Raw genomic sequence first — 14,140 nt, 5'->3', positions numbered from 1 at the left:
ATGAGGAGCACCGACGGCGGTTCGAGGCGTGGACAGACGGGGAGGTGCTCGGGTGGCCGGCACCAGCGTCGGGTGGGGAGAAGAGGGGGGGCGCGCCGGCCGCCCTGCTCTGGGCGAGAGGGAGAAGGCGGAGGCCATCAGGGATACATATCCCTATAACAAAAATTAAGATTTTCATTACTGTCCGAAAAAACGCAAAGCCTACAGAAAATCTTGTAAAAGCAATTGAAGCTCTGGTACATAGACAATAAAGCATGGGTACGACATATCTAAGCCCAAGCATGGGTAAAGGTAAAACTTGGCATCCAAAAGTTAGATATGTTCACCTCCCAGCAAGACAACTGCATACTTAATAGGCTGTATAGGCCGTTTTATTGCAGTATCAATCCACTCCAACCCAAGACACTGTTCCCAAGCTCCATAGACATCTCTATTCTGTAGAAACCCAAAGAGAAAAAGACAGAAACATCGAATAAGTAATGCACATGCAGAACTATAGAAGCCTGTAGGACAAAGTTAAAAACATTACCTCGAAACGAGCAGATACAACATCTGAATGTTGTAGGTAGGCTGGCCGATTCATAGTTTGAATGCAAATTTCCGCAGATCACATAAGCACAAATAGGTATACCTAGTTCGGTAGCTGCATTATAACCGTTCAATACACTCCGGCCAGCACACAAGCTGCATCCCCTCAGGAAAGCAAAAAAAGAACACAAGCTGCAGACTCTGACAGCCACTGGAGCTACGAAGTACGAACGCCTCTAGTTCCATATCCACGGCTTTTTGATCCGTCCGACGCACCACCCACACGCCCCAACCAAAACAGCTGCAGCCAAGAAGGACCCTCGCCAGCTGCGGTCAGGCGAGCAAGGGATCAACCAGCCAAATCCGACGGCGGCGGCCATGGCGTTAGCAGCTAACACCCATGGAAGAGTCTGCACCCTCTCCTCCAGGCCACCCACACCTTTCAGCAGGAGCACGACCACCATGCCTGGACACAATGTCCAGTCGTCACGAGCCCGGTTCGCCGTCCGAGCCACCGCGGAGCGCGCGACATGGCTGTCTGGGCTGGACCTACCGGCGTACCTCGACGGCACGTCAGTCAACTGTGGCAACCTCTGCCGGTGTTCTCTGCAGGCGGCGATGGTTCGTTGTTAGGCTGATGGATTGCTTGACGCTTCTGGATGCAGGCTGCCTGGCGATTACGGGTTTGATCCCTTGGGGCTCGGGGAGCAGCCTGAGGACTTGAAGTGGTACATCCAGGCCGAGCTCGTCCACTGCCGGTTTGCCATGGCAGGCGTCGCCGGCATCCTTGGAACCGATGTAAGTTGCTCCCTTCTTGACCTCCTTGCCAGCGCCTGTAAAATGAATATCCTCTCAGTTTTATAGAAACCATAGTGCGGACACTTGATTTCCCAAAAATAGCTGTAGAGGTGCCTACATTAGTATAAACAATTGAAAACACAGTGAGAAAACAAGCATGACTTCTGAATTTTGATAATGAAAATGGTAGTGTGATCCCCTCTCGTTTAGAAAAGAAGAGAAACCAAGCTATCAGACAGGGAATTATTGATCCAAATGAAAATAACAATCTCAATGACAGCAAAATCATATGCAACATATTCTAGAAAAATATCATATGCAACACATTAGCTCTTAAGAGCAAACCTAGGGGGAAAAAACCCATGATTGTAGCATGATAGCATTCTTACCACATTGAAGCATCCACACTTACAGAAACCAAACATGAAATTGATGGCTTCGATGCTCCGATGAGCTCCTATCATACATGTGGCACGGTCTAATTGGCGTGTTTCTGTGTAGCTGATCCATGTATCAGGGATCGGCAACCTACCAGTGTGGTTTGAAGCAGGCGCCGTGAAATTTGACTTTGCCAACACCACAGCACTCTTCTTTGTCCAGCTTCTCTTGATGGGGTAATTCAACATCCAACTGAAACATTTACTCAACCCTAAAGTACTCTCACCTTATTTGATGATGGTTAGTATAGAAACCTGAAACATGCAAAATAAATAGAGGGATCATTTGGGATAACACAGTTACTGATTAGAGAGAGATTATTTGCATTGCAAGTGCATAACTAACATCAATTATCTCAAGAAGTAGATGTCTTCATAGGGAAAAACACACATGTTTCTCTGGTGTACACCATAATTGCATACTAAACCTTCTTTCCTCACATGATATCCGAGGATGGGGATGGCCGAGGATGGAGTGGAAGGAGGCACGGAGGGGAGATGGGTGAGGTTAACTACATGGTGAGGTCGGAGGCGACGATGCAGGGAGGCACGACGCCGGCCGGCGTCACCTCCTCGGCGCCCTTCTCCTTGCCGCCGCCAAATAATAGCTCTCCACTACGACGAGCTGCGCCGGAGGTGAGCGGGGAGGGCGACAGGAGGAGCACCGGCGGCGGCTCGAGGCACGGGCGGACGGGGAGGTGCTCGGGCGGCCGGCACCAGCGTCGGGTGGGGAGAAGAAGGGGGGCGCGCCGGCCGCTTGGCGAGAGGGAGAAGGTGGAGGCCGTCAGGGAGGGGCGGCTGGGTGGAGAGGGAGAGGAGGCGGCTGAGGTGCTGCGGGAGAAGGCGGCGCTCGGGACCTTATCCCTTCCCTTCTCGCTACAGTAACGCGCTCAGAATAAAAGGAAACGTGGCCACTGGCGCTAGTTGGGCGTATTGGCTCATCCTTTATATGTTCTATGGGTACTTAGATGAGGCGTTAAGTGTATTAAAAATCTTACCAACTAGTCTCCTCAATGCATAGGTACTTAAATTTTATAGCTGAAGTTTCCCTCGTGAAATTGTTTAATAATTAAACTATTTTATGTCTTGATTGGTAGCCATTTTACATAGGTTTATGTATTTAGCACCGTTTCTTTTTGGGGTCATCATAATGCTCTCTCTCCTCTTTAATTACTTTGCCACATTACTTTTTTTCCTATATGGCATCATTGGCACCTGTACACAATGGAGCACTGGGAAGCCTCCCCCCCACCCCCACACACACAAATTTGCTCCCGTAACAGATTTATACACATTTTTTCCAGGGCCAACTGACTATTGTTGAACATAGGCATGCGCACAGAATATGAGACCTTAGTTTGTTGTGTGCAATCATGACGTCTGCAGCTAGCTCTTCACAGCTTGTTGTTCGAGTGTTCAGTTGTGCTACCAAGTATCAACTTAATCGATCGCCCTTTATAAGAAAAGAAAAAAGCATCGATGTAATTTATAAGATAAGAGATCAAATCAACTCGTCGATGTACTGCCCCTGTCATATTTGTAGCGTCTCAGGTGCTCCTCTAGCTCGTGGATGTACTGCTCCTGGCGCGCTTCGTCCACGACAAGCTCCTTCAGCTTCTTGGCGTTGGTCGCGAACACGTTTCCTTCATCCTCCACCATGACATGCCGCACGTTCACTGCGACACCGTCCCTGTCGAACGAGCCATCGCTATCGTCCCTCGCCACCTCCACACCGATCCCTCTTTTCGCCATCGCCCGTGCAATCATAGGCGTGTCGGTGAGGAAAGGGAGCATGACCAGCGGAAGCCCCAATGCGAAGCTCTCGATGGTGGAGCCCCAGCCGCAGTGCGTCAGGAACGCCGCCGTGGCGCCGTGAGCGAGCACCTTCACCTGCGGCACCCACCCTGTGCAGACCACACCGCGCGCCCGCGTCCGCTCCTCGAAGCCGGCCGGCAACAGCTCGTGCTCGTTGTTGGTGCCGGTCGGCTTGCGTAGCGCCCAAAGGAAGCGCACCCCGGCGAGCTCCAGCCCGAGGGCGAGTTCATGGATGTTCTCTAGAGTCAGTGGCGCCTCGCTTCCCAGCGCGACGTAGAGGACAGACTTGGGTGGTTGGTCGTTGAGCCAACTCAGGACCTGGTGACTGTCGGCGCCAGCGCCACCAGAGCTGCTCTGCCCGTGGTCTTGATCACGGTCGTCAGCCGCCTCCGGTAGCAGGATCCCGGCGGGGATGGCGGGCTTCCGCAAGAGATCTGAGAGGAGGGTGAACATGCGAGGCTCCAGCTCGCGGCAGCTCCGGTGGATGGTGAGGCGGCAACGCTCGAATACATCCCACAAACGGTCAGTGTCCGACCTGCCTGACGCGTTCTCACCAAAGTTGTCCGAGAGCATCCGCCGGGCCTCGTGGTGGAGGAAGGCGGTGGTGGACGGGAAGGGGATCCACTTGGATGGCACGGTGAAGTCCTCTGGCTTCGTGCGCGGGTACGCATCGTTCGCCCACCGCGGCCCAAGAAAGGCAATACAGGCGGCATGGAAGATCAGGAACGCGGCGCATGGCACCTGCACATACGATCCATCGTCCGCTGTCAAACCTCAAACGTGACCAGCATATACGTGCGTTGTAGGTGGAGATGGCGTACAACGTCGTACCTTGTGCTGGTCGGCGATGGGCGGGACCCAGTGATGGCAGAAGTCGAGGATGATCCAGTCTGGCCTCCTGCCGGCGGCGACGGCGGCCGCGAGGAACGACACGAGCGGGCCGGCGAGGCCGTCCATGGCCTTCTTGAGCAGCTCGACCTTGTTGGGTGGCAGGTCAGACGTGGCCTCGGCGCCCTCCGGCAAGCCCTCCACTGCCGGCAGCGGCAGCGCCACGAAGCGGATGCGGGCAGACAGGTGCGCCGGCACGGGCGGCAGCCTGGCGAGGTTCCGCGGCGTTGACACGAAGGCGACAGCGTGGCCCCTTGCGGCGAGGCGCTTGGAGAGCTCCAGAAAAGGGATCATGTGGCCGAACGCCAGCCACGGGAAGAGCACCACCTCCAGCCCGCCCGCACCGGCGCCGGCAGTCGCCGCTGCCATTTTCATCTGCTCGCAATGGACCGATCCGCCGATGGAGTATAACAAAATAGAGGCTTGGTTGGTGTCGTTGTTGCCTACCTACTTGCCTGATGGACACGAGCTAACTAAAAATACAAAAAATAAAAAATTGAGCAACACGAGCTAACTCAATAATGGAGCTTGGGAGCTGAGTGGGCTACCCAGGACGAAAACAAATAGAGGTGGTGGGACAGGGACTTCTCCCCCACGAAAACGACTTCAATCTCCCATTCACCCCATCTTCATTTTGGTTTTGCCACGTTCTACTCTGCCCCACATCTCTCCTCTCTGTCTCTCACCCCTCTCTCAATCCCATCGAATCCTCTCTAGTTCTGATCCGGTGTCGGCTGGCCATGGATCTCGCCGGATCGGCAGAGCTTGTGGTGCTACAAACTGGCGTTCGAGCACAACGCGCTCGTGGTTCTACAACCCCGCATCTTGTCGGGTCTGAGGGGATGCTGCGCTATGTAACGCTGTTGCAAATGGGGGTCGTCGTGCTGCGCTGCACGAGCTGCTCCATGGTGCGGACGACGGAGCATCGTTGCGCGCGCCATGCTGCGTTGAGGTTGCTGCTTAGTTTCATATACAGATTTGTTTGTGCTACCAAGCAAATGGAATGAATTGATAAAATGTGGGTCCATGATGGAAGCATGGGAAACCTCTTCCATTGGATATGAACTCGATGGGAGGAATTTGTTCTGGCTGATTGTAAACGCCCAACCGTACACACAAAAATTAATTTTCCCGTTATCTACTAGTTAAACAATTGTGGTGCTGATGTACCCTTTTTCGCATTTCATGTGGCTACCCGCTCCCGTGTTGTCATGTTAGGCGTTGTACAGTGTGCGTTGCTTAGAGAAAGAAATCGTTCTTTTGGTAAGCATTGAAGCTTCTTGTAGAGGGTAGACACGTAATTAAGTACCCTACTTGTTGAGAAAAGAACTAGTGGTTATAAGAATTAGGTTTATTTTAGGAAGCACCAATCATTGTACGAGGCCTTAGGAACCTTCCGTAACACGTCCATACTTGGGAATGCCCTTTTGTCCAGCACATCGATTGAGGGAAAAGGTGAGCCTATATGTGAAAGAGCTAGCGCTGCCACATATGAATACCCGAGAAAAGGAAATAGCTACGCATCCGATCGCGACTGAAATGACAGCCGGCTCTTCTCTTCCACCTTGTCTCTCATCTTCTTCCTTCTTTTGTCCCCCCCTTTAGCTCACCGGTGCTTGTAATCAAACTACCAATTACCTTGCATCTGGTACGTTTGAGTGTATCGTAGATCGGAACTCTAACATACTGCTTCGGGCATCGGCGGTAAATGTTTGACCGCTAACTTCAGATCTGACCACCCTTGTAGTAATTGTGACCCATCCCGTGCAGCCTCTCTGCTAATGGGAACTAGTAGTTTTCCCTCCATCCCCACCACCTTGTTGGTGGTGTCGCCCTTCGCGTATCCTCTCCCACTAGTGGTGATCGTGGAGCCGACTTCATTGTGGACAATGTGTAGATGTGTTGGGTGCTTTGCTTGAGAAGCATGCATTTGGTAGCTTCGGATAGATGGAGGTGTTCGGATTAGCAAGTGAGCGTCGTAGTGATGTGTTCGTTCCACTACGGTGGCATTCTAGATTTGTGTTCCGCCCTAAGCAAACATTGCCCAAGATTGTGCTTGGGCTGATCACAATAGTGTTTCGGGCACGGTAAACCTCCTTGGAGGCCTAGCTATGGAGGTCTACCTACACTCTTACTCTCAGATTGGATGGTTTCCTGGTGAAACCCCGGTATCTGATCATCCAGATCAGGCAAAGTTGGTTTCTTTGACACCACTATCTTGATGGATGTGTCACCTTCGACTTGTTGTATAATCTTGGTTTGCACCGTCGTTTCGCGCTCTGGACCTCTATGTGTTTGCAAGGGGATTCTAGCAGTGGTTCCTTACGTAGTCACAGAGTTGCATCCACACCCTTCCACCCCCCTTCATGGTGGTTGTGTGGTGCCTTCGACTACATGTCTCTAGTGATCGATCACCTTCGGCTACATCCGATGTTGATTGAAGCATTTAGTATCGTTCCAACTTCTTGTTCTCGAAGCTTACTCCATTAAGTGGCACTCTTCGACGGTGTAGGTGGAGAACTCAGCAAGAATATGTTTGAGGATCATCCTTGTGGCAGAGCTTCTGGTCAATTTTCATGTTGGCTAGGTCGATGCCACCTGTTGACTCAGACAACTTCTGATTGCTGCCTAATGGAAGGCCGCCAAGCAAGTGGCGGCTGTTGCTGCAACCTCCCGGCTCTCGGCATCGAGGCGTCCATTCATGGCGTGAATAACACTCCTTGGTGTTGGTCGTTATCGTTGCAGGACAGCTGGAGCTTCGTCAAGTGTCCATGGCATATCCTTTTTATTTTATTGGGCTTGCTTTTTATTTCCTTTGGTTTTAAGTCTTATTTTATTATGATGCCAATATTTCTCTCAATTCATCAAAATGAAATATTCTTGCAAGTCCTCACTCCTCCTTTGCTCCCGGCAACATCAAGCTTTTATGCCGTTGCTGATTCCGGCGACTAGCTAGCAACATTAGAGATGGGATGATATGACACCATTGGTGCCTGCTCCCTACCATCTTCAGCATGATTTTTCCCTGTCAAAGTATAACTCCTCGCCCAGCCTGCTTGCTGGCTTGTCCAGTGCTTTCTGACGACATCTAAATAACAACATGTCCTGTAGTCGAAGTTCAGGCCTTCAAACTTTCACCGAGTGTTTGGTTATATGCATTCTGGGCTACTGACAAAATCTGATCACATACTATTTGCGTGTATTCGCAGCAAGTAAAAGAAATAAGCAAAATACTAGACATACTACACTCTGTGATCCTTACAAGTTCATGAAAGATTGCAATCCATATTTGCTACTGAATCTGATACAAAACAACACTGTTGCAGACATAAACAGTTAAACAGATTCAGTTGCTGCTCCCTCTGCCTGAGTCGTGTCTCCAAAATAGAACGAATTTGCAAATATATAATTTTGTAGGACAGTAAGTTCATTGTAAATTGCCATCATTGTAAATTGCCATCTTTGCCCGAGGCTAGAGCTGACCATCAGGAAGAGGGCAAGCGCCTGCCACTCCGGAGAATCCTCCATGAACCAGTCCGCGTCGTCGGCATCGTCACGACCTGCCGCCGGCACATGGGGCAGCTCCCCTTGGTCTTGAGCCACGTCTCGACGCACCTCCCGTGGAACAGGTGCCCGCACGGCGTCTCCTTCCACACCACTTGGCCATCGTCCATGCAGATCGGGCAGCCGCGGCCGTCGGATGACGGGTCCACCGTCGTCAACGCCTGTGCCACTGCCGCCGACAACTCCGAGAAGCATGGAGCCCCCGCTACGGCAACACGTGGGATGATGCCGGCCGCGTAGGCCGCAGCGCCCGGCGGCCGCGAGGGTAGGGACAGCAGCGCCTCGAAGGAGGAGAGCCCTTCGGTCGTGTACTCGTCGTGGTCGTCGTCTCGCGGCAGATGCAGGTAGTCCTCGCCGACGTCCATGGCAAGCGACGCCATCAAGCTCGCCGTTGCTCCCCAGATCGACCGATTGATGCCTGGGCACGTCCGCGGTTGCATTGGTATTAATCCTTGCCAAACCGGAGCGATAGGTTATTTCTGTTTCCGAGGGAAATACGGATTACTGTTTTGTATCGGAGTGGCAAGGATGATGGGTTGCAGACTGATCGGCCCATGCTACTTCTATATGGGCCTGCCACAACGCGGCTCAGTAAGTTAAGATCTTTTCCCTTTTATTATTACTTTATTTAAAAATTCTAAAATAATATTTGTTAAAACAGGTTTAAGAATTAAAATGTGAATTCATTTCAAGGAATGTATTTGAAAATGTTCATCCTGTATAGAAATCTGTTCATCGCAGGTCAAAGATACTCATAGAGTACTTAAAAAAACGCATTGTCTCTTTGACAGATGTGCCAAAAAAGTTCACAGTGTGTTGAAATGTATTCATCATTTGTTTGAACAATGTTCATTGCATATGATCAAGTGCTTTCAGTTGAAAATAATATATCCAGCGGTATTTTTACGTTTTTTTTCTAAAAAGGAGGATGACCCCCAGTCTCTGCATCAGAGCGCCTTTTTATTGATTATACATCAATAAGTCTAAAATTACCATCTTAGCAACATTTGTCGTTACTCGTACCAACTTGATGAAGTGGTGTGTGTGGTCGGGGCCACCTGCCTAGACCTCACATCAAATCCAACATCTAAAACCGAAGACCTCAACCAAGCCGCAATCGCCGGGTCTAGGGCACACAACGGTCCAGCGCACTCTCAGTAGGCATCGCCTGCGCGCATGCTATAGAGGATGCCGCCACCTTCTTTCACCAATCCATCTTGAGAACAGGTACCGATAGATATACCTTACCACGGCGACATCTGATAACGTCACCTCCGCACGCGCGTCCATCATCACGTATCCGTCACCGAGACCCTGCAGCGCCACGCCGCCGAGACTCCACGTCGTCGATACATCACATGAAACTCCGTTCAACGGCTGAAACCGTCCACTGGTCCCTCGAGCTAATGCACACCTCCAAAAAAGACGCCCCCAAGGGGGAACAACACAACAGCGCCGCCGTCATCCAATCGGGGATATAGGTCTGGAGCTTCTCCATGGCGATGCCTTCAAGGAGGGGATGACAGAGAAGAGCGCCGCCATTGCCGGCCTTGGCAACTAGCCGAGAGCAAGGTTTTCACCCTCATCTGCTCGACGAACCTTGATCTAGCATCGTGTGCATGGGCCGCCACCGATCTCTGTCGCCACGCAACGAGATCTGATCTGACCTGAGGCCAGACCACGCATGCTGGCGACCCGTCCACCATGCCCTCCACACGACCGCTTATCTGTGGACAGATGGCCCGCCGCCGCAATCCGACGTGCCATGGAGACCAAAATCGGGGGCACGCGCTCCGCTCGTCAAGATGCCCCACAACACCCCGCGCCGTGAGAGGAAGGAGCTCCTCCGCCATCGTGTCAGACGCCTGGGATTAGCCGCTTAGCCCGGCGGCCTCCTCCAGCGGCGGCGGAGGGCCTGGCGGCTGGTACTGGGTGCTGCCCAAGTCATCCGAGCGGGAGGGCGATGCGGGGGCCTACGCGAGTCTGTTAGTCGCCCCTAGTCTGTTCTTGAGGACCATCAATGGTTTAATCTGTCAGCAGTCTGCGTACGTGATGCATCCATTATTTGGAAGGCAAGGTCTTCTGGCCACAAATATCATGAAAACTGATCAAGGGTTCGGTCAGAACATATCTCAGGTGCTGAACTTCCACATCTATTTCTACCATTTCTGAGTAATTACCATAATTAATATGACATGATAAATAACATATGTGAACATCTGAATGAACATATGAGTACATTTCCCAACATAATTTTCCTATGCTGTTTGCCAATCTAACATGTGTGTGCGTGTCATCTAGCCAAATAATGTCCTAGAGAAGCAACTGCTGCTGTAACTCCGTGACAACATCCTGGCCATACGCCTCGAAGATATACGCCAATGCTGAACGCAGGGATGCAACACTGCTAGTGTCAGGGCTAATGCGCTTCGTCACCACCTGGCGCCGGCACATGGGGCAGCTCCCTTCCGCGTGCAGCCACCTCTCCACGCACCGCCCGTGGAAGAGGTGCCCGCACGGCGTTTCCTTCCACGCGCCGGCCACTGCCGTTGCGTCGTCGTCGTCATCATCCTGCAGGCAAATCGGGCAGTCGCGCTCGTCGGCCGGCGCCTCCACTGTCTTCAGCGCCTTGGTCACCGCAGGGTCATCTGGAGCACCCGTGAGGCTGATGGGAGGAAGTGTGTTGGCCGCTTGTAGCTCTGCGAGACTGTAGAGACGAGCCTCGCGCGCCACCAAGATCCAGACGGTAGCGAACTGGTTTTCCGCGTGGATGTCTTCTCCGTTAATCTGCAGGGAGCTATTCTCGCTGTAATCTTCTTCTTCTTCTTGATGTTCTTCCTCTTCTTCTTCTTCTTCTTCTTGCTGGTCAGGTAACCCGTGCATGTAGTCATCACCGTCTGCTTCCTCGAGCGGCAGATAGTTGTCGGTGGGGGTGTCCACGGCGAGTGACGACATGAAGCTAGCTAGCTAGCGATTGCGCCCCAGAAGTTGTGAGAGGAGTTGTGCCTAGGTCTGGGGAAGAGAGGCGCGTAATTGTAGTGATCTGGGCTGTATGTTGGCATGATACGTCTCGGGTGAATCGACCGAGAATCACATGTCCGTGTCGGACTCGGACTGCAGTGGGATAGGGTATTGTTTCCTTTTTCGAGATCGGAGTAGAGTAGGAAAACAAGTGTACGCGCCAGAAGAGACGGTTCGGAGATTGGAAACGACCCCAGCCGGTCGACCGGCTGAGACTTGAGCCGGTCCTCTCGCGCGTCGCGCCACGGGATTGGTTTTTTCTGTTTTCGAGGGAAATACGGATTACTGTTTTGTATCGGAGTGGCAAGGATGATGGGTTGCAGACTGATCGGCCCATGCTACTTCTATATGGGTTTCCCACAACGCGGCTCAATAAGTTAAGATCTACCACTCAATTTTTTTGAAGTTAAGATCTTTTTCCCTTTTATTATTACATTATTTTAAAATCCTAAAATAATATTTGTTAAAACAGGTTTAAGAATTAAAATGTGAATTCATTTTAAGGAATGTATTTGAAAATGTTCATCCTGTATAGAAATCTGTTCATCGCAGGTCAAAGATACTCATAGAGTACTTAAAAAGACGCATTGTCTCTTGGACAGATGTGCCAAAAAAGTTCACAGTGTGTTGAAATGTATTCATCATTTGTTTGAATAATGTTCATTGCATATGATCAAGTGCTTTCAGTTCAAAATAATATATCCTGCAGTCTTTGTATGTTTTTTCTGAAAAGGAGAACACTAGTAGAAAACAGGGCTTTCGTCCAGGCCAGTTTAGCCCATTAGTCCCGGTTCAATCCAGAACCGGGACCAATGGAGCTATTTGCCCCGGTTCGTGAGCCCAGGGGGCCGGCCGGGCCACGTGGGCCATTGGTCCCGGTTCGTCCAGACCTTTTGGTCCCGGTTGGTGACACGAACCGGGACCAATGGTCCTGGCTCCTGGCCCACCACTATTGGTCCCGGTTGGTGGCATGAACCGGGACCAAAAGGGTTACCTTTTGGTCCCGGTTCATGCCACCAACCGGGACCAATAGTGGTGCCTATATATAGCCCCTCGCGCAAGAGCAGAGCACACTGCTCTATTTTTTCTGGCCGAGGGGGAGAGGGCTTGGTGGTGCTCTAGCTCACCTCCTATGCACACAAGGTGTTCGATGGAATGCCCGAGCCACACTACTTAAGGTTTCTCCTCTCCAAGCTCGACCGCCAAGCTCCATTTTCCTCAATATTTATCTAGGTTTAGCGGTCCGTCACGCCCCGTCCCCGTCTTCACCGCCGTCGATCACCCGCGCCGATCTCATCGCCGGCACCACCGTGGTTAGCCTCTTGTTCTTATCTATTCATGATGTTCTGTAATGATTTTTGACACACTTAATTATATATAATGCACGCAGATGAACCGGCAATTGATGTACGGTGACAGACACACCTCCGAGTACATTAAGGGCGTGCATGATTTTCTCGAAGTGGCTGAGGCAAACAAGCAGAATGGTTTTATGTGTTATCCATGCCCTATATGTGGGAATACGAAGTCTTACTCTGACCGGAAAATCCTTCACACCCACCTGCTTTACAAGGGTTTCATGCCACACTATAATGTTTGGACGAGGCACGGAGAAATAGGGGTTATGATGGAAGACGACGAGGAAGAAGAGTACGATGACAACTATGTGCCCCCTGAATACGGTGATGCTACTGAACATCAAGATGCACCAGACGATGTGCACGATGGTGCTGCAACGGGCGAAGCTGCTGAAGATCAAGAGGAACCAGACGATGTGCCTGATGATGATGATCTCCGCCGGGTCATTGTCGATGCAAGGACACAATGCGAAAGTCAAAAGGAGAAGCTGAAGTTCGATCGCATGTTAGAGGATCACAAAAAGGGGTTGTACCCCAATTGCGAAGATGGTAACACAAAGCTCGGTACCGTACTCGAATTGCTGCAGTGGAAGGCAGAGAATGCTGTGCCTGATAAAGGATTTGAGAAGCTACTAAAAATAATGAAGAAGAAGCTTCCAAAGGATAACGAATTGCCCGACAGTACATACGCAGCAAAGAAGGTCGTATGCCCTCTAGGATTGGAGGTTGAGAAGATACATGCATGCCCTAATGACTGCATCCTCTACCGCGGTGCCTACAAGGATCTGAACGCATGCCCGGTATGCGGTGCATTGCGGTATAAGATCAGACGAGATGACCCTGGTGATGTTGACGGTGAGCCTCCTAGGAAGAGGGTTCCTGCGAAGGTGATGTGGTATGCTCCTATAATACCACGGTTGAAACGTCTGTTCAGAAACGGAGAGCATGCCAAGTTGATGCGATGGCACAGTGAGGACCGTAAGAAAGACGGGAAGTTGAGAGCACCCGCTGACGGGTCGCAGTGGAGAAAAATTGAGAGAAAGTACTGGGATGAGTTTGCAAAGGACCCAAGGAACGTATGGTTTGCTTTAAGCGCGGATGGCATTAATCCTTTTGGGGAGCAGAGCAGCAATCACAGCACCTGGCCCGTGACTCTATGTATGTATAACCTTCCTCCTTGGATGTGCATGAAGCGGAAGTTCATTATGATGCCAGTTCTCATCCAAGGCCCTAAGCAACCCGGCAACGACATTGATGTGTACCTAAGGCCATTAGTTGAAGAACTTTTACAGCTGTGGAATGGAAACGGTGTACGTACGTGGGATGAGCACAAACAGGAGGAATTTAACCTAAAGGCGTTGCTGTTCGTGACCATCAACGATTGGCCCGCTCTCAGTAACCTTTCAGGACAGACAAACAAGGGATACCACGCATGCACGCACTGTTTACTTGACACCGATAGTATATACCTGGCAAGCTGCAGGAAGAATGTGTACAAAAAAAGAGTTTCCAAATTTGAAAACTAATGGCACTAACAGAAAGTTTATAATTTTTCTAAAACTAAAAGCAAAAAGAATTAAAAAATAAAGCAAAAAACAACAAAAAATAAATAATGCAGAAAACAGAACAAAAAACTGAAAAAAATAAAAATAGCAACAATAAGTATTTTGTTGTAAGTAGAAACAAAATAAAATAAATAAAGCAACAAAGGAAACAAAAAAAGAGTTTTCA

The 14,140-nt window shown here is 50.6% G+C and overlaps 1 protein-coding gene across 5 annotated transcripts; it reads right to left on the bottom strand.

The window, feature by feature from the left end:
• Positions 1 to 622: 622 nt before the first annotated feature.
• On the bottom strand, positions 623 to 4,944 carry LOC119287826 (UDP-glycosyltransferase 91C1-like). 5 transcript variants are annotated; one of them, XM_037567456.1, is made up of 4 exons: positions 4,410 to 4,944; positions 2,110 to 4,319; positions 1,859 to 2,018; positions 623 to 1,361 (listed from the first exon to the last, which is right to left on the bottom strand). In XM_037567456.1, exons 1-2 carry the CDS (start codon positions 4,839 to 4,841, stop codon positions 3,270 to 3,272), a joined length of 1,482 nt encoding a protein of 493 aa, XP_037423353.1. In that variant the 5' UTR covers positions 4,842 to 4,944; the 3' UTR covers positions 623 to 1,361; positions 1,859 to 2,018; positions 2,110 to 3,269. The 5 variants fall into 5 exon arrangements, with proteins under 5 accessions (XP_037423353.1, XP_037423354.1, XP_037423356.1 ...); XM_037567457.1 differs by having other exon boundaries at positions 2,155 to 4,319; XM_037567459.1 differs by having other exon boundaries at positions 2,192 to 4,319.
• Positions 4,945 to 14,140: the final 9,196 nt, after the last annotated feature.

Source organism: Triticum dicoccoides, chromosome 4A (genome assembly GCF_002162155.2).
Source record: "Triticum dicoccoides isolate Atlit2015 ecotype Zavitan chromosome 4A, WEW_v2.0, whole genome shotgun sequence".
In the NCBI taxonomy this organism is placed as follows: domain Eukaryota; kingdom Viridiplantae; phylum Streptophyta; class Magnoliopsida; order Poales; family Poaceae; genus Triticum; species Triticum dicoccoides.
This window is presented reverse-complemented; position numbering and strand designations above follow the sequence as displayed.

Coding starts and splice junctions, on each gene's coding strand:
- LOC119287826 (XM_037567456.1), bottom strand. CDS start 4,841: ATGAAAATGGCAGCGGCGACTGCCGGCGCCGGTGCGGGCGGGCTGGAG. Junction 4,320..4,409: donor CCATCGCCGACCAGCACAAG/GTACGACGTTGT, acceptor TCGTATGTGCAG/GTGCCATGCGCCGCGTTCCT.